Source organism: Ichthyophthirius multifiliis (genome assembly GCF_000220395.1).
Source record: "Ichthyophthirius multifiliis unplaced genomic scaffold scaff_1120509251414, whole genome shotgun sequence".
Classification (NCBI taxonomy): Eukaryota; Ciliophora; class Oligohymenophorea; order Hymenostomatida; genus Ichthyophthirius; species Ichthyophthirius multifiliis.
Window position 1 is genome coordinate 40,448 of NW_004085897.1, and position 17,331 is coordinate 57,778.

At 15.4% G+C, this 17,331-nt stretch overlaps 4 protein-coding genes across 4 annotated transcripts, besides 37 other annotated features; 3 read left to right on the forward strand and 1 right to left on the reverse strand. All coding sequences in view use genetic code 6, as the record gives it.

Annotated features, from left to right (window-relative positions):
- Window positions 1–296: 296 nt before the first annotated feature.
- Window positions 297–363: a microsatellite.
- A 100-nt stretch (window positions 364–463) lies between these two features.
- Window positions 464–530: a microsatellite.
- A 122-nt stretch (window positions 531–652) lies between these two features.
- Window positions 653–697: a microsatellite.
- Window positions 698–1,434: 737 nt separating this feature from the next.
- On the forward strand, window positions 1,435–3,169 carry IMG5_198760 (hypothetical protein; the record flags this gene model as incomplete). Its single annotated transcript, XM_004024119.1, has 4 exons — window positions 1,435–1,510; window positions 1,599–1,953; window positions 2,162–2,355; window positions 3,132–3,169. 4 exons carry the CDS (start codon window positions 1,435–1,437, stop codon window positions 3,167–3,169), a joined length of 663 nt encoding a protein of 220 aa, XP_004024168.1.
- Window positions 1,977–2,019: a microsatellite.
- Window positions 2,085–2,128: a microsatellite.
- Window positions 3,170–3,495: 326 nt separating the features above from the next.
- Window positions 3,496–3,533: a microsatellite.
- A 1,156-nt stretch (window positions 3,534–4,689) lies between these two features.
- Window positions 4,690–4,733: a microsatellite.
- Window positions 4,734–4,792: 59 nt separating this feature from the next.
- Window positions 4,793–4,856: a microsatellite.
- A 161-nt stretch (window positions 4,857–5,017) lies between these two features.
- Window positions 5,018–5,102: a microsatellite.
- A 280-nt stretch (window positions 5,103–5,382) lies between these two features.
- Window positions 5,383–5,417: a microsatellite.
- Window positions 5,418–6,613: 1,196 nt separating this feature from the next.
- Window positions 6,614–6,656: a microsatellite.
- Window positions 6,648–6,685: a microsatellite.
- Window positions 6,686–6,701: 16 nt separating this feature from the next.
- Window positions 6,702–6,768: a microsatellite.
- A 107-nt stretch (window positions 6,769–6,875) lies between these two features.
- Window positions 6,876–6,949: a microsatellite.
- Window positions 6,950–8,067: 1,118 nt separating this feature from the next.
- Window positions 8,068–8,103: a microsatellite.
- Window positions 8,097–8,234: a microsatellite.
- Window positions 8,235–8,348: 114 nt separating this feature from the next.
- Window positions 8,349–8,836, forward strand: IMG5_198770 (hypothetical protein; the record flags this gene model as incomplete). The annotated part of the gene is made up of 2 exons (XM_004024120.1): window positions 8,349–8,630; window positions 8,717–8,836. The coding sequence occupies 2 exons, from the start codon at window positions 8,349–8,351 to the stop codon at window positions 8,834–8,836; spliced, it is 402 nt and encodes a 133-aa protein (XP_004024169.1).
- Window positions 8,649–8,712: a microsatellite.
- A 698-nt stretch (window positions 8,837–9,534) lies between the features above and the next one.
- Window positions 9,535–9,586: a microsatellite.
- A 96-nt stretch (window positions 9,587–9,682) lies between these two features.
- Window positions 9,683–9,746: a microsatellite.
- A 159-nt stretch (window positions 9,747–9,905) lies between these two features.
- On the reverse strand, window positions 9,906–12,550 carry IMG5_198780 (hypothetical protein; the record flags this gene model as incomplete). Its single annotated transcript, XM_004024121.1, has 3 exons — window positions 9,906–9,910; window positions 11,511–11,808; window positions 12,425–12,550. 3 exons carry the CDS (start codon window positions 12,548–12,550, stop codon window positions 9,906–9,908), a joined length of 429 nt encoding a protein of 142 aa, XP_004024170.1.
- Window positions 11,824–11,880: a microsatellite.
- Window positions 11,913–11,961: a microsatellite.
- Window positions 11,921–11,992: a microsatellite.
- Window positions 11,921–12,001: a microsatellite.
- Window positions 11,923–12,008: a microsatellite.
- Window positions 12,018–12,114: a microsatellite.
- Window positions 12,078–12,131: a microsatellite.
- Window positions 12,115–12,152: a microsatellite.
- A 509-nt stretch (window positions 12,551–13,059) lies between the features above and the next one.
- Window positions 13,060–13,133: a microsatellite.
- Window positions 13,120–13,172: a microsatellite.
- An 826-nt stretch (window positions 13,173–13,998) lies between these two features.
- Window positions 13,999–14,379, forward strand: IMG5_198790 (hypothetical protein; the record flags this gene model as incomplete). Its single annotated transcript, XM_004024122.1, has 1 exon — window positions 13,999–14,379. The coding sequence occupies one exon, from the start codon at window positions 13,999–14,001 to the stop codon at window positions 14,377–14,379; it is 381 nt and encodes a 126-aa protein (XP_004024171.1).
- Window positions 14,380–14,604: 225 nt separating this feature from the next.
- Window positions 14,605–14,650: a microsatellite.
- Window positions 14,651–14,782: 132 nt separating this feature from the next.
- Window positions 14,783–14,817: a microsatellite.
- Window positions 14,818–16,266: 1,449 nt separating this feature from the next.
- Window positions 16,267–16,357: a microsatellite.
- Window positions 16,268–16,357: a microsatellite.
- Window positions 16,273–16,332: a microsatellite.
- Window positions 16,318–16,415: a microsatellite.
- A 39-nt stretch (window positions 16,416–16,454) lies between these two features.
- Window positions 16,455–16,530: a microsatellite.
- Window positions 16,458–16,530: a microsatellite.
- Window positions 16,531–17,331: the final 801 nt, after the last annotated feature.

The window sequence follows — 17,331 nt, forward strand, 5'->3', positions numbered from 1 at the left end:
ATTTAAAGATAAGAAGATTTTGGATAATAGTAAAAATAAAATAATATGAATAAGTAGTTTAAAAAAAAAAAAAAATTTAATAATAAAAGTTAGAAGGATAAAAACTATTTTAACGATTATGAAATTAAACATAATAAAAACTTAAGTAAATAAAAGGAAAAAGTAAATAATACTAATATAGAGAAATGTAATAATATAAAACAGATCAATCAAGGAAGTAATAATAAAAATAGTAGCACTAAATGTAATACTAGTAGTAGTAATAGTGGTAGTAATAATAATAGCAAAAATAATAGTAATAAAAAGAATTATTAATATAATAAAAAAAAATATATGAATAATAAAATAATTATAATTAATAATTAGGATATATGACATGAATAAAGATAGTTTTACTATTTGTTAAAATTATTATTATTTTTAATTATATAATAAAAATAAATTATTTATAATGTATTTTTTAATATATAAAAATAATATTATATATATATATATATATATATATATATTTTTTAATATATTTATATATAATAATTATAAAAAAATTAATCTTTCTTTTTCTAATAAATAAAATAGTTAAATTTATATTATAATTAGTTTTTTATTTAATTTTATAATATTTTATATTTTAGTAAAATATTTCTTATATTATTTATTATTTATAAAAAAAAAATATTTTTATAAATTAAAATTATTAATATTTTTAATTTATAAATTTGAATTAATTTAAATTTATATTCTTTTATAAAATATTATTTAATTAATTAGAGAATATTATTATTTTTTTTCTTTATAAAATTTACTTTAAAAAATAATAATTTTATAATAATAATATATATTATAAATCTTTAAATAATTATACTTTATAAATTTGAAATTTGATAATTTTTTTTTTTTTTTAAATAAATAAATTTTTAGTAAAAAAAATAATAAACATATTAAGTAATAATTATATGTAATGAATTATTTATTTTTTTCAATTTTATCTTAATTAATTTTTAATTATTATTTTCAGCTTAAATTTTTTTAATATTTATAAAGAACATTTTAAGTATAAGAATAATACATTTTTTATAAAAATTAATATATTATAAATATACATTATTTTTAATAATATTATCAATTTATTTTAATTAATATTTTTAGTTTTAAAAAATATAATAAACATAATTATTATAATTTTAATAAAAGACATTATATTGAATTTCTAATATATAAAATATAATTTAAAATATAGAATAATAGATTTTATAATTTATATGTATAACAATATATATTTTTTATACGTACAATTGATATATATATTTTAACTTTAATATATTTTATTAATTAAAATAAAATAAAATAGTATTTATCATTTTTATATAATTTTATTAATTTTATTAATATATATTACTACATATATTAAAAATAATAAATTATATTTATAAAAAAATGTTTAAATAATTTGGCTAATTATGGAAATTATTCATTAGACCTCCTAGATAAAACTATTCCACAATTGACTTAGGTACATATATATTAAAATAACTTTTCATATTTAGAAATTATCATAAACTTTAAAAAATTATTATTATTTTTATAAATAAAAAAATAAGGTTCTCCAGAAAATCAATATGGATAATTTAAAATGAAGAGAACAGACTCTTATATAATTAATAAAAAAAAATAAAAAATACAATATTCGTTATATGAACCTTTAGGTATATAGAAAAAATATTCCTGTGTAATATATTGTCATTGTAATAGCGGATCAAGGTTGGAATCAACTTAAATTGTTCCACATTTAATTAAAAGAGGTTTAGCTTTATTAACTTTTGATTTTACTGGAAGTGGATTATCGGATGGGGAATATGTTACTTTAGGTAAATATGAAAGTGAGGATTTGGAATGTATTATAAATTATGTAAAAACTATTGAGAAAATTAAAAATATTGCTTTATGGGGTAGAAGGTAATTTATTAATTACAAATAAGAAAATAATAATTAAAAAATATTAATTATAAATCAATAATAATTTTCAATATTTATATTTTGAAAAGCAATTATATTTTTTATTTATATATAATAATTTTATAATTTTAATTTTTATATTCATATTTATTTTTATCTTTATATATATTTTTATTTATTTTTTTAATTAAAAATATATATAATTTAGTATGGGCGCTGTCACTAATTTCTTATACTTAAGTAAACCGAACTCAATGAAAAAAATAAAAGGTGTTATATTTGACAGTGGATTTGCGAATTTAAATACTCTAGCATTAGATATTGCCAAAGAAAAAACTTCAGTTCCCAATATTTTAATAAACGCTATATTATCATTAATAGGTGACTAAATTATATAAAGATGTAATCTTGATATTAAGACATTAGACATTACATAAATTATATACAATATATATATTCCATGTTATTTTATATGTTCTAAAGAGGATACATTTATACAATGCAAGCATACAGAAGAACTATATTAAAAATATAATGGACAAAAGTTTATTGAATATATAAAAGGAAACCATAATATTTAAAGGGAAGATAATTTATTAGACAAAATAAGTGAATGGCTGAAAAATAAACTTTCAGAAAACGATTAAAAAAATTTTAATGAAAATTAAAACTTAAATCCAATTATTAATTATACTCACAAAAAGGATAAAATTTAAGAAAAAATAAACATTAGTGTTTAAAAGGAAGCTAATGTTTAATTTAATAATTCTTTTATTTAATAATAACAAGAAATTATATATAAAAATATTGCCTAAGAAAATAAAAAAATTAAAATATTAAAAAATGTCAATAAAGACTAAAATGAAAAATAAAAAATTAATATGCTTTTAAATTCATATAAAATAACATAAAAGTAATAAGTAAATAATTATAAAGATTTAATTAATAATAATATAAATTATCTAAATTTAAATAACAATAATAATAAATCTAAATAAAAAAACTATTTTTAATTTTCTAATGACTAAACATAATAAGACTTAGATAATTAAAATTAGTAAAATTATTTAAAATTAATATCTAACGATAAAACTTCATAAAATTATATTTAAAATGATTTGAAATGTTAATAATAATAATATCATTAAAAAAACTAAATATATGCAAAATATTAATAGTTCAAATTATCTAATAAGTTATAAACTAGTTGCTATGATTTGAATAGTTAATAAAATAAATATAATTCTTTGAACTAGATAAACTAAGATTATAACATAGGCTAATCTATACAAAATTATGATAGTTTAAAAAATTTTAATATGATTAAAACTGAAAGGAATTCATGTTAAAATACTAATTAGATAAATATTAATATGTGGAAAAACGATTATTATAATACTAGTAATAATATTATTTTATAAAAATAAAAAATATTTTAAAATGAAAATCTTTATTAAATATAAAAATTAGATTCATATAAAGTAAAAATGTAAAATTATTAATAATGAAATCATATTAAATATATACTATTTAATTTATATATTTATGTTATAAAAATTATTATGTTTATAAAATTTTATCAATTATATTTTTTTATACATATAAATTTTCAATTATTAAATATAATATATAATTACTGTATATTATATTATATTTATATTAAAAAAACTCATTCAGTTTTTAATTATAATATAGTAATATATTTCTACAAAAATCTATAATTATTAGTTTTTATAAAATAAAATATAACAAAAATTGTGGTTTATATTTATTTATTAAATTAAAAAAAGAAACATATATTAAAATATAAAAGTAAATATAATTATTAAATAAGTCTATAAACAAACTTAAAACATATAAAATATAAAAATGAAAAATAATAAATAAAACCAAACATAAAGTACAAATATAAACAGTTAAAATACAACATAAATAACGTTTTTAAGTAAAAATTTATAAGAAACATTATCTTCAATAAAAATCAATGAAAAAAAAAATTCAAATGAAGAATAAATCATGCAAAAATAAATATCATAAGCAGAATTATTAAAACTACAAAAAGTATTTGAATTATTAATAAGAGGAACAATATATAATAATAATTCATAAAATAATAACCATAATATATAAAATAATATCAGTTAAATATAAAGTGATAAACTAATGTATAGTTCAAATGAATCAAAAACACCAAAATACATATAAAAGAAAGTAGAACAAAACAAAGATTACTTTAATACTAAGGATGTAGCAAATATATTATAAGAATTAAATTATCCTGCTACTAAAGCTGAAGTAGAATAAATGATATGGCAAGTAGACGAAAATTTAGATGGAAAAATATGTTCTAAAGAATTTAAATTAATGTATTATAGATGTAGGTATGATGCTACAGGTTTAGAGTCTAGAAACTTATATAACTTAGTTTAATTTTAATGTATTTAATAAATTCAAGCGATATTGATAATAATTAATAATAGATGACCATAAAAAATGATAAAAAAGTAAAAAAAACTATATGTATTGAAGACACATTAGAGTTATTATATGTTAAATATGGAAGAGAAAAGCTAGATTCTGAAATAGAATAACTATTTGGAAAAGAAGAAAAAAATAGTAATGGAGATGAAATTCATATTACATTAAAAGAATTTGTAGAAAAATAAAGAAAAAGAGATTTTGATATTATAAAAGCAATAGAAACAGAAAGAAAGACTATCAAATTACCATCTAATAAAAATAAAAAATATTGAAATAAAATAAAAATGTTTGAATAAAATTAGTATTTATATATAAATTTTTTATATATTTATTTATTTTTAATAGTATTATTAGATAAATATATATATAATTTAAAAATAAATATATATATATATATATATATATATATATATATATGATATTCACTTAATATTTTATTTCATATTATTTTTTTTTATCGTTTTTCAATTATTTTAATATTTTAATTTTAATAAAATATTAATTATATATACTTAATTTTTTAATATTTATAAATTTTTTAAAATAAATATTAGTAATTTTCTTTATATTTTATTTATTAGTAATTATAATAAATATTTATATATTATAATAAAATTATTTAATTTAATAACAATTTATATATATATATATATAATTTTATATTATAAAGTAAAAGATTCAAGATTTTTTAAAAATTAATATTTTATATTAATTTTTTTATAATATATCTTTATAAATAATTAAATTTTATTTAACAAAGTTAATTTAATTTTTTATATAATTAAATAGAATTTTAAAATTAAAATTTTTTTAACAATAATTATAAAATAAAATAAAATATTAAAAAGATAATTTTATTGAATTTTAAAATAATTTAATAATTTATCAATTATTATAATAAAATAAATTTAATATTTAATTTTTCAATAAATATACTCTATTTATATATTTTTTATTAATTTTTTTTTTTTATATATATTTTTAAAATTATTCAATAATTACTTTTATTGCGTCTATATTTAATCCCTTATGTATTATATTATACGATGTAATTTTATATTAATATTTCTTTTTAATATTTTTTTAAAAAAAAATAATAATTTTAATATATTAATTGAACTATAAAAAAAAAAATGTAAAGCGATGGTGAAATCGATAGATTTATTGAAACAAACTAAACCGTAAAGGAAGAAAAAATAAGAAAGCGTCGTAAAGTAGACTAAAGTGAAAAGAAATTTTAATGTATGGAATGTGGCGCAAAATACCTAAGTAACGAAAGCTTATATACACACAGAAAAAACAAACACTAATAATAAAATGCTATATCATTAATTCCTAATAGAGAAGAAGAATCATTAAATTAAGAAAAAGATAATAATGTTTAAAAAATTCTAATAAATGAAGATACATTCAATATATATACAAAATCATATTTTTTAACATTTTTTAAAGAAATGAAAAAACAATGTGACACAAATAAATAATTCCATAATTTTTTTCATTCAGAAAAACAATGCTATACAATTTTGAACTAATAATTTTTCAACTAAATAAATGTTTAACCTTAACATTTATTAAATTTGTTAAAAGCTAAACTTCTTTATGAAAATAACGTCGATTACTGTTTGGCAAATATAGATTTTAATAAACATACTTTTGCAGAGTAGTTTATTTAAAATTCAATTTAATTATATAATTAATAAAACTTTGAATAATTAGTTAAAATTCCTTACCATTATAAAGATTTCTATTTGGTTGCTAAAGAAATATTGAAACCTATTTCAAATTTTTTTAATATGGAAATGTGTTATTTAATTAATAGGATTATTGAAAAAAGCGAATTTTATCTTTAGAAAAGTTGTTCAATTTTTTATAAGGAGACAAAGTAGGATTTAATATAATTCATTTTAAATCATTAATATGCTTTTGTTAATATTTATAAATTGAATTTATCAAATATAGAAGAATTAATTGATAAACTAAGTCTAAGTATTGCATATTTATTTAAATGAAATATGTTTAATAATAGATCATCAAATATATAATTTTATTTATTAAAAATTAATTAATATATATATTGTAATTTTTTTATTTAAATTAAAATAATATAGAAAATTAATTTAATTGAAAAAATATATATATATTTCTAAATAATATATTGAATTTAATAAAAAAAAAATAATAAATATATATTAATATAAAAATATTTTAATAAATATATAGAAAAATAAAATAATATAAAAAATTAAATTTGTATAAAAAATTAATTATATATTTATATATTATAAAATAATATATATTTTATATATTTATATATTTATATATTTATATATTATTTTTATGACATTTTTTTTTTTTTATATTTTTATTATCTTAAAAATTTTCTATTTTTTTAAATTCTATTATACAATAAATAAATTTTATTTTTTTACATATTTAAATTTTATAAAATAAATTATGTTTTATATAAATATTATCTTCTTATATAATAATTTTTTTTTTATATATATTTTTTAAAACAAAAAACTTTATTTTTATGCAGCATAATAAAATATAGCCAGCTTCATGTGAAATGTATTCGTATGAAAGTTTAGACCGTACACTATCTAATTTATCTATGATTGATGATACTTTTTCTAATATTTAAAATAAATTTGACAATTAAATAAACATATATAATGATAAAATTCAATAATATATTTAAAGAATACATACTTGTTAGTAATAAATACAAGCATTAAATAATGTTTCTAAAGCTATAACATTTATAAGTCCATCATAATTTGTTTAAAAATATAAATTTACTTCCGATAATAAATAATCATTATTAAATGACTATAAATAAAAACATAATATAGTGTAATATGATTTATTAAGTGGATATACTTTAAAAAATAATAAAGAAGATTTAGGATAATAATTAGAAGTATATTATTTTTAACAAATATATATGAATTTATAAAGCATATATTTATTTAAAATTATTTTAATTTAAGGTTAGATATGACGAAATTCCTTAAATTTTAAATTTATAATATAATAAATTTAAGACACGTGAAAAATATTTATTTGAAAACTAAAAATTCAAACTTAAAGTAAAATTTTATTAAATATCAAATATAAAAAAAATATATATATAAAGGAAAGAAAAGAAGGTATCGGCTAACCCGAAAAAAACTTAAAATATGTAGAATCTTTTTTACTATTCAATACGAACATAAATATTTACAAAGTTTAATATATTAAAAAAAAATTAAAAAAATAAAAATATATTTTATAAATAGTAATAATAATACACATAAATAGATAATTTGATAATAAATAATAAAAAATATTATGATAAACCTAAAATAAAGGAAGATTAAATACAACTCTAAGTAGCACCAGGGGCCATAAAATTACAATTGACTGAATATGATTAAAATACAGTAAACTATAATCCTAATAAAAAGAAAAGATAAATAGGAGAAGTAGAAATTGCTGAAAATCTAGAAGGTTTTGATAATATAGTAGATTTTGAAATAGGAAATTTTACAGAAGAATAAGTATAGCTTTCAACAAAAACTAAACCATCTATTCCTGATCCTTATGCGAATAAAGCATGGACTAATTAAAATATTTAAGATTACAATAATTAGTAAAATAATAATTATTAGGAAAATTAATAATAAATTTAATAATAGTAATATTAATAATAGTAATAAATTATACAATAATAATAATAATAATAAAAATAATAATATTAATAATAATAAAAATAATAATAATAATAATAGTAATAATAGTAATAATATTAATAAAATTGTAACTTATAAAAATAAATTTAATAATCTAATAATATTAATTTTAATATGCCACCTACAAATAGTAATAATTAAATATCATAACCTCAAAATAATAGGAATATTTAACCAATGACAAATAATGGAATACCAATAGCTCCTACTATGAATATACCATTACCACCTTCTATAAGTATACAACCTCCTTCTAGTGTAGTAAATATGCCACCGCCTCCACCAAGTAATATTAAATTACAAAATCCTACTTAAATATCGAGTAACCGTGGTGCATTATTGGATTAAATAAAAAATCCAGGAATAAAACTAAAGAAAACTATTACTATTGAAAAAGGAGGTCTAAATGCAACAAAAATGTTATAAAATACATCAGGAAAACAAGTGTAATAAAATCCAGTAAATAAAAAAATACAAATATATAAATATATAAATATATATATATATATATATATATATATATATATATATATATTTATATTTAGGTTGATATACTTAAATAATAAATAGCGATAAGATTTGCTGGTAAAAATCCTCCTTCAAGTTAGAAATAGAAATAAAAGAAAAATAGTGATTCTGAAAATCAAGATAGTGATGATAATTGATTTTTTTTTAATTTGTATCTTTTTTTATTTTATTTATATATTCAATATATAATAATTAAATTGATTATTATTTAAAAAAATTATATTTAAAATAAAATAAATATATAAAAGATATTTTAAACATTTATTAATTTTTTTTATATATTATAATAATATTTTAATATATATTAAAAAAAATCATATATCAGAAAGTTCATCAAAATTTATATCTTAATTATCGTAATTTTCCTAAACTTCTTCTTCATTTTCAAAATCATAGTTTTAACTTTTTTCATCTTTTTAATTTTAATTTTCGTTTTCTTCTTTTTAACTTATTTATTTTTGTTCTTTTTAGAATCTTTAATTACACTACTAATCTTACATTTAATTATCTTATTGATTTTCTTATATTTAATCATGACTATATTTATTATTATTATCATAATCTTCTTCTTAATCTTCCTAATATTCTTCTTTTTATTAAGTATTTTTGATTCCCATTTTTCTATATTTATTTAAAACAGAAGATCCATGTTATTTATTTTCTATCAAAAGATTTTTTTTTGTGACTTTTTCATTAATTTATTATATTTATTATTGATATGATTCCCTATCTTATTTAGCCTTAATAGCTGCCTCTTTTTTTTTTTATTTTTCTTCTTCTTCGATTTATTATTTAGTTTTTTTTGTTCCAAATTTTTCCTATATCTCTCCTGCTCTATCTTTTAATTTCTATTATCTTTGTAATTCTTCTTTTTTTAATTTCTCTTAATTTTCTTATTGCTGTTTTTTTTCTTTTTCTCTTTATTATTTTAATAATTATTCGGCTTTATTGCTTGTTTTCTTTCCTTTATTATTATTTTAAGATATATTATTATTACTTCCTATATTTTTCTAACTCCCTATATTTTTTTAACTTACTATATTTTATGAATCTTCTTTTATTATTTAATTTTCTTATATTTATGCTACTTAATCGTCTTTTAATTCTTAGTTATTTGAAAACTAATAATTATTTTCTTTTTCATCTATATTTTCTTATTATTATTAATCTATATTTTCTTCTTATTCTTCTTCAGATATATTTAAATCAGACTATTATTATTTTTAAACGTCATTTTTATTTTATTTTATTATTATTATTTTTGCTTATTTTAAGTTAACCTTGAAACAATATTCTAGACTTTCATTTTATCAGCTTTATTGATTTAATTTTACAAATCCAAATCATCTTAAATAGCCTTTTTTTATACAGACTATTAAAAATTAAAAGGCTTAGGTACTGTTATAGGGCCTTTTTGGATTAAACTTTTAAATGCATCAACTGCTTATTAATTAACTTGTGTTTATTTTTAACTTGTAGTAGGAATTTCTTTATTTATTTAAGGTGCAAAAGTACATCTTTAAAAACAAAACAAAAAATTATTTTGAAAAAAAAAAAAAAATACTTTTCTTCTTCCCAAGTTTTCGCATTTTTTCTTTTTTCTAAAGTTTCTTTCCATTTATCAGACGCACCTGCTAATCTAGTAAATTCCTTAACCCCTTTAATTTATTCTTATTTTCTTTATTCTATTCTTTCTTTTCTATTTTATTCTTCAATTTCTTACTATTATTTTATTATTTCTATTTTACTAGTTGTTGGCATTTCTTTTGCTTTAAAAACTTTTTGTTTTTACAAATTTAATTGATTCTGGACTTATTCTTATATTTTTTATTTCTTTTCTTCTCTTTTTTAAATATCTTTATCATAAAATGAAAAAGGTTTAGAATTTTCAATAGTTATTTTAATGTTCTCTTCTTTTATTTTTTCTCTTTTTTCTTTAGTCTTTTAAATTATGTTATTAAATATAGGAACTTTTACAGCTATAGGAATATCGTTTGCCTATTTTATTTTATTTTATTTTTTTAAAAAAATTAATTACTCGAAATTATTTTTTCAGTTCAATTTCATCTCTTTTCATATATTATTCTAAGTCTTGTATTTTCTTCTTATAAGTAATACTATTTTCTCTGTCTTTTTAAGTAAGATTAAAAGGCTTAGGTGCTGTAATATTTATTTTATCTTTAGAATTTATTATTTTTTACTTCATTACCTACGTATAGTATTTATCATAATCAACAGTTGTTTTCTTTAGTTCTCCTTTTTGAATAAAGTCTTCTTTTTCTTAAACTGCTTCGTATTATTAAAGACTTTATAAAGGGCCTAATTCAGCTTATTTTTACCTTATTAATAATTCTTAATAATGTTTATCGAAATCATCTATTTATTATAATATGTTTTCACTTCCTTTATCTTAATCAGAATTTTTTAAAACTCTTTTTTTATTATAATATTGATTTATATCTTATTTCCCATTTTCAGTTTTTTTTTATTCGGTTTAAGGACATAATCTATATAATTATTCATAATTAATATTTTCATCTATTTCTTCTTAACTTTAATTTAAATTAACTTAATATTATTTTTATATATTATTTTAAAGATTTTATGTTTCAATAAAATCATTATTTTACTATTATTATTATTCTAAACTATCATCTATTTAAAGAATCTTTTTTCTTTATTTTTCCCTTTCAATATCCCTTTTTTGCCTCACCTCTTTATCTTTTTATTTTTATTTATTTAATTTTTCGTTTTATTCTTTTTCTATTTTCATAAGAGTCTATTTATCATGATCAAACTATTAAGGTCTACCTCTTAAAGAAAAAAAAGGGCGAATATCTTCCCATTCAGTGTATTCGTTTGCTTCTTAAAGAATTCTATCTAAAACTTAACATATAGATTCTTTATCTAATTATGTTTCATTAGATTTTAATCTAGCTATTTCATTTTCAATAGATCGAATTTATGGATCCTTTTTGCATTAAAGAATAAAATCTGTAGTAAAAACAAAATCTAAATTTTAATTAACTCTAGGAATCATGTCAAATATATCTTATATTAATTATAAATAGTTTTAATCAATATCATATATTTGTTCTTCTTATGAATCCTAAAAAAAATATAAATATAAAAAATAAATTTATATGTATAAAAAATTAAATTATAAATATATTAAAAAATAGTATTATTTAAAAACATATAATAAATAAATAAATATAATATATATATATATATATATATATATTTATATTTATTTATATATTTAAAATTTTATATTTATATTTTATATTTATTTATTATTTTTTATATAAAAAATTTATATAATTTATTATGTTTTTATTTTATTTATAATATTATTATATAATCTTATTTATTTTTAATATATTTATATTTTTTAATTTTTTTTTATATATTTTTTAAAATATATTTATAAATATAAATATAAATATATTTTTATTTTTTTATATATATTGATATAATTTATATAATCATATATACTTTTTTGTTTAATTAAGCATTTATTTTAAAATCTGGTTTTAATAATTTTTAAAATAATCAAAAAACTCATTCCAGCTTATATATTCTTTTGCTTAATTTTAATTTTCTTCTTTTTTTATTTATTCTAATATTTATTCTAAACTTATTATTTTATTTACAATTGGCAATTTTACTGCAGGAAATTTCAATATTTTTTAAATCCTTATATTATCTATTAAATTTTATACAAATTCTTATCTTTTGACAATACAATCATTATGTTTGTCTAAATCTACAAAAACTTCTCTTAAAGCATCAATTTATGCTTCATTTAAAACACATAATCCTGAAGTATGTTGTGGATCTTTTTGCATTTATTCGAATAATTCCTCGTTATTAATATTAGTTTTTTTAATTTAATAATTATTTTAGTTTCTTCTTAATAAGTTTTTTTTAATCTATCCCTTTCTAAACAGAGAGTTTATTTACTCATTTCATTTTATTAAATAATAAATTCAGAAAACTCTTATAAACAAAAAAGACCTTTTCTAATTGTTTTAAATTTATTAAGATCCGCGAAAATAGTTTTTGGACATAAATCAAAATAAACAATAGCATCTTTATTTTAACTTACATTATCGAAAATTTCTTATTAAGATATAATTCCAGACTTTTATACATCAATTTATTAAAAAAGAAATTTTATTAAAAAATCGTCATCTTTCTTTTTCCTTTTAAAAGAACTCTGTTTACTTTCATAAATAATTTTCTTATATAAATCATTAACTTTATTTTCATTTATACTAGTTATACCATTATCAAATTATTCACCAAATAATTCTATAAATTAATTTTTTATATAAATATTTAAATATAAATTATTATATAAAATATTAAATGAAAATATAAAATTATATAAATAAATAAAAAAATATAATTAAATTATATATATATATATATATATATATATATATATATATATATATATATATATATTATTTATACATGTTTAAGCTTCTAATTTATCATTAACAATGTCTTAAAATTCTTTTTTTATTAGAACTGGTCTATTTGAAATTACTTAAGATTATTAAATTTTTTATTCTGTATTATTTTTTTAATATTTTTCGAATTATTCTTTATTTTTATATTTATCGAAATCGGGTTTTTCTAATTATTTAAAGTAAGTACTAGTTTATTCTTTTATTTCTTTATCTACAATATATTCTTCATATTATTATTTATAAATTTTTTATTCCAAAGGTATATTTTAAGCATTTTAAATGACTTATTTAGTAGGTTAAATATATTATTTTTCAAATTTAGCAGGTTTTTCATCTAGCATTTTATCTATTTATTAAATTTCTTATTTTAATTGTTAAATTTTTCTCTTTTTCTCATTAAATAAAGTTTCATTTTTTTTTATTTCAATATTTTTTTCCTCCTACATTTCGAGATCTTAATTATTATACCCTGCCAAATTCACAATATTCTGATTTAAAGTTTTAAAAGACTTCATATCTAAATTACCTAATTCTACTTTTCCTTCTACTAAATGCTAAAGCACATCATTTTACATATAAATAGGTTTTTCTTCGAAATCTATAAAATCATTATTCTTTGATTGCTTATATATTTTCTCTAATTCCTTCATTTTTTCTCTATGTTTTTCTAATATATCTTCCACAGTATCTATATTAGGAGTATTATTTTTCCATTCTTTTTAAATTAGTTCCTCTACATCTTTATCTATATTTTTATATAAGGCTTCTTTTTATTTTTCGCTTAAATTTTATTCTAATTATGGTGAAATGCCTACTTCATGTTTTTTTTTTTCATATATTAAATTTTAATGTCTTTATTCCAAAATATTTCTTTTTTAGTGAATTTTATCGACTTTTTAATTTATTTCTTCTAATAATTTATCTGTCATTTAAATTTTTACTTTAGGATTTTCTATGCTATGAAAATTTTGGTTATTTATTCCGAATTTTTAGTTATAATTTATGTAATCTTCTTTCTATTATTTTTCTTCTTATTCTTCATATTATATTCCAAGTTTTTTATATATATCGCTTTTTTTTGGTTAACTATTATCTATTTTGTCTGCTTATTATTATTATAAATGCTAGCTTTTTTCAAGTTTTTTTTAACTTTTATTAATTAATATTTACTATGGGACTTTAAAACCACCAGAATATGAAATATGTTGTTTTACTTAAATGGGTATTTCTTTGGGCTTTTTTTAGTTTTCGGTGTCTTATAAAAATTATTATGTTAAATCTACTAAATGGATTTTTTAATCGTTAGTTTATGTTGTATATATATTTTTTGTTAATAATGACATTTTTTTTTAATTTATTTAAGAAAACAACTTATATTGATTATAATTTAAATTATTATTTTTTTATGTAAAAATATTATAACTTTTTTTTTTTTTTTTTTGTGAATTTTTTTTTTTTTTATTATTAATTAATTTTTATATATATATATTATTATTTTCATTTAGGATAACATTACATTGAATTAGATAAAAAATATGATAAAATTTCAAGATTTATATCTATATTTTCAGAATATAAATAAGTTACCTTTTATTTTTTATAAAAATAAAACAAAAAAATAAAATAAATAAAAAAATTACTTCTTACATAATTTCATCTATTTCTTAAGGAGTAAAAACATCATAATTTTAAATTTTCTTTTTAAAAAGTTAATTACTAATATAATTATCATCTTTTTTTTATTTATTTTAATTATTCACATAAAACTTTAAAATTCCCTAAATAAGATTATTTAAATCAATTAAAAAAAAAGCTTCTTTCTACCTTAAATAAGAAATAAAATCATTATAAGTAACATATTCACCATCCTATAAAAATTATTTTTATATTTATTTATTTATCATTATATATTTTAAAAAAAAAATACCAGACAACATCTTTTAACTAAAATAGCAAAAGCTGTATAATTTAATCTACTACCTAATTATTTAACTAGGCTATCAAAATTATTTAATTTAACACGTAATTCATTTCGTTTAGGTGTTTATTCTTCATCATTTTAATTATTTTATTCGTTATTAAGTTATGAATGAAAAACGAAAGATTCCATAATATCAATTTCTTATGATTTTTCAATATAATATTCTCTAAAAGCAACTTATTCTTAATGTTTATGATAAGCCCTATCTGTTAAAACCTGAACTAATTTATATAAAATTTTATTTTTGCTTCTTTTTTAATCAAAGCAAACTTTATATACAAGTTTTTTTTTTTTCAACATTTAAATCTTAATTTTTTTTAAAAAAAAATAATAATATTATATATTTATTTCTTTTTAGAATGAAATTATTTTATATATTACTGTATTTTTTTAAAAAAATAAACACTATTTAAAAAAAAGGTATAAAATACCATTTTTTTACACGATATTTTGATTTAGTATATTGTATTTTTTGAAAAAAAATCACAGAAAAATAAAAAAAATGCTCAAAAAAAATATATATTATGTATACATTTGTTATTATAGTAAGCTAATATACACACATAGGAACTAAAACGAAAATATTAATAAAAGTAAAAGCAATAGAAATACTCATAATAATATAGTAAAAAAAAATATTAGATACATAATATTCATATAACATATCAATAATCCAGATAACCTAAATAAAAAGAGGAATATGAACTAATTAATAACTCATATTAGGGCTGTTAAACCAGAAAAGATTTTCTTGTTTATTATAAGGTTTGGTAATATCTTAAAGATTATTTAAATATTCAGGGACTTTAATTTTATCTACATTAACCATTGGATGTCTTTGTTTTTCAAATTAAATAAATTTTATATCGTAAGGATTATCAACTACATGAACTAACTTAGTATAATTCATATATAATTTTTTATAGAAAAAAACAAGAAAAGTCATAACAAAAAATGGTAAAACACTCATAATGTAGAAATTATAAATTTTATCATAATCAAGAAGAGCAATTAATAATCTAAAACTAATAAGAATTAAAAGTACGAAAATACTAACTGCATTTAATTCAAATGATTTCTTACCAACCTCAGCTAAACATCTATTTTATAAATAATAAAAATAAATATTATAATAAATAAATAAATATTAATAAAAATATAAATATATATATAATATATATATATATATATATATATTTATATATATATATTTATTTTTATTTATATATATATTATAATATTTATTTATTATATTTTACCTTGTTAAATAATTAGAAAAATCAATATATATACTTATATATATATATTTATTTTTATTTATATATATATTTTTTTCATTTTTTATTAATATTTATCTTTATTTTTATATTTTACCTTGTTAAATAATTAGAAAAATCGAAGTCATTTCTTAAAAAATTTTCTGCTATTGTAGGTTAAAAAGATGGCGCAATAAATTCTTACCTTATTAAAAAATATTCTAACAATTCCTTTTTTATTGTTAATTCAGTATTTTTTTATGAATTGAATGTTTATGGTTGTTAGTTTTTATTTATATATAAGTTTTCATATTTTTTTAGTATACTTTATTAATTTATTATTTCTTTTTCATAATTTCTCCATATTTTTGCTTAAGCTTAATGCACAAAAATATTAAAAACTCCTAAAAATAACCAAATAATTGCAAAAATTGCAATCCCTATGCATAAAGAGTCTACATATACAAAATCATCTAAAAAATATAATGCATCAAAATAATTTAAAATTAACATTAATGTTGAAATAAATAATATTAAAGTAATATCTCTTTTTTTTTATTAATATAAATTTATAAATATATATATTAATTATATTATTACTTTAATATGCTATTTACTAAAAGAAAAAGTTTTTATTTTAATGATTATTTTATTGAATTTTTTATTGTAAGTGCTAAAAAGTATATTATTATGAATGTGAAGAGGTATAATAAACCATATATTTCTATTTTATCTTCAGTTTTTTATGTTTTTAAAAAATTTTGTTAAGCAATTTGAAATATTTTTTGATTAATATTAAAGTATTTTAATTAATCGATTTTGTTTTTATTTTACTCAATTTCATTTATAATTGAATTTTATTTATTATTTTGTTTTATACCTAAACACTATTAAAATATTATTATAAAAATTAA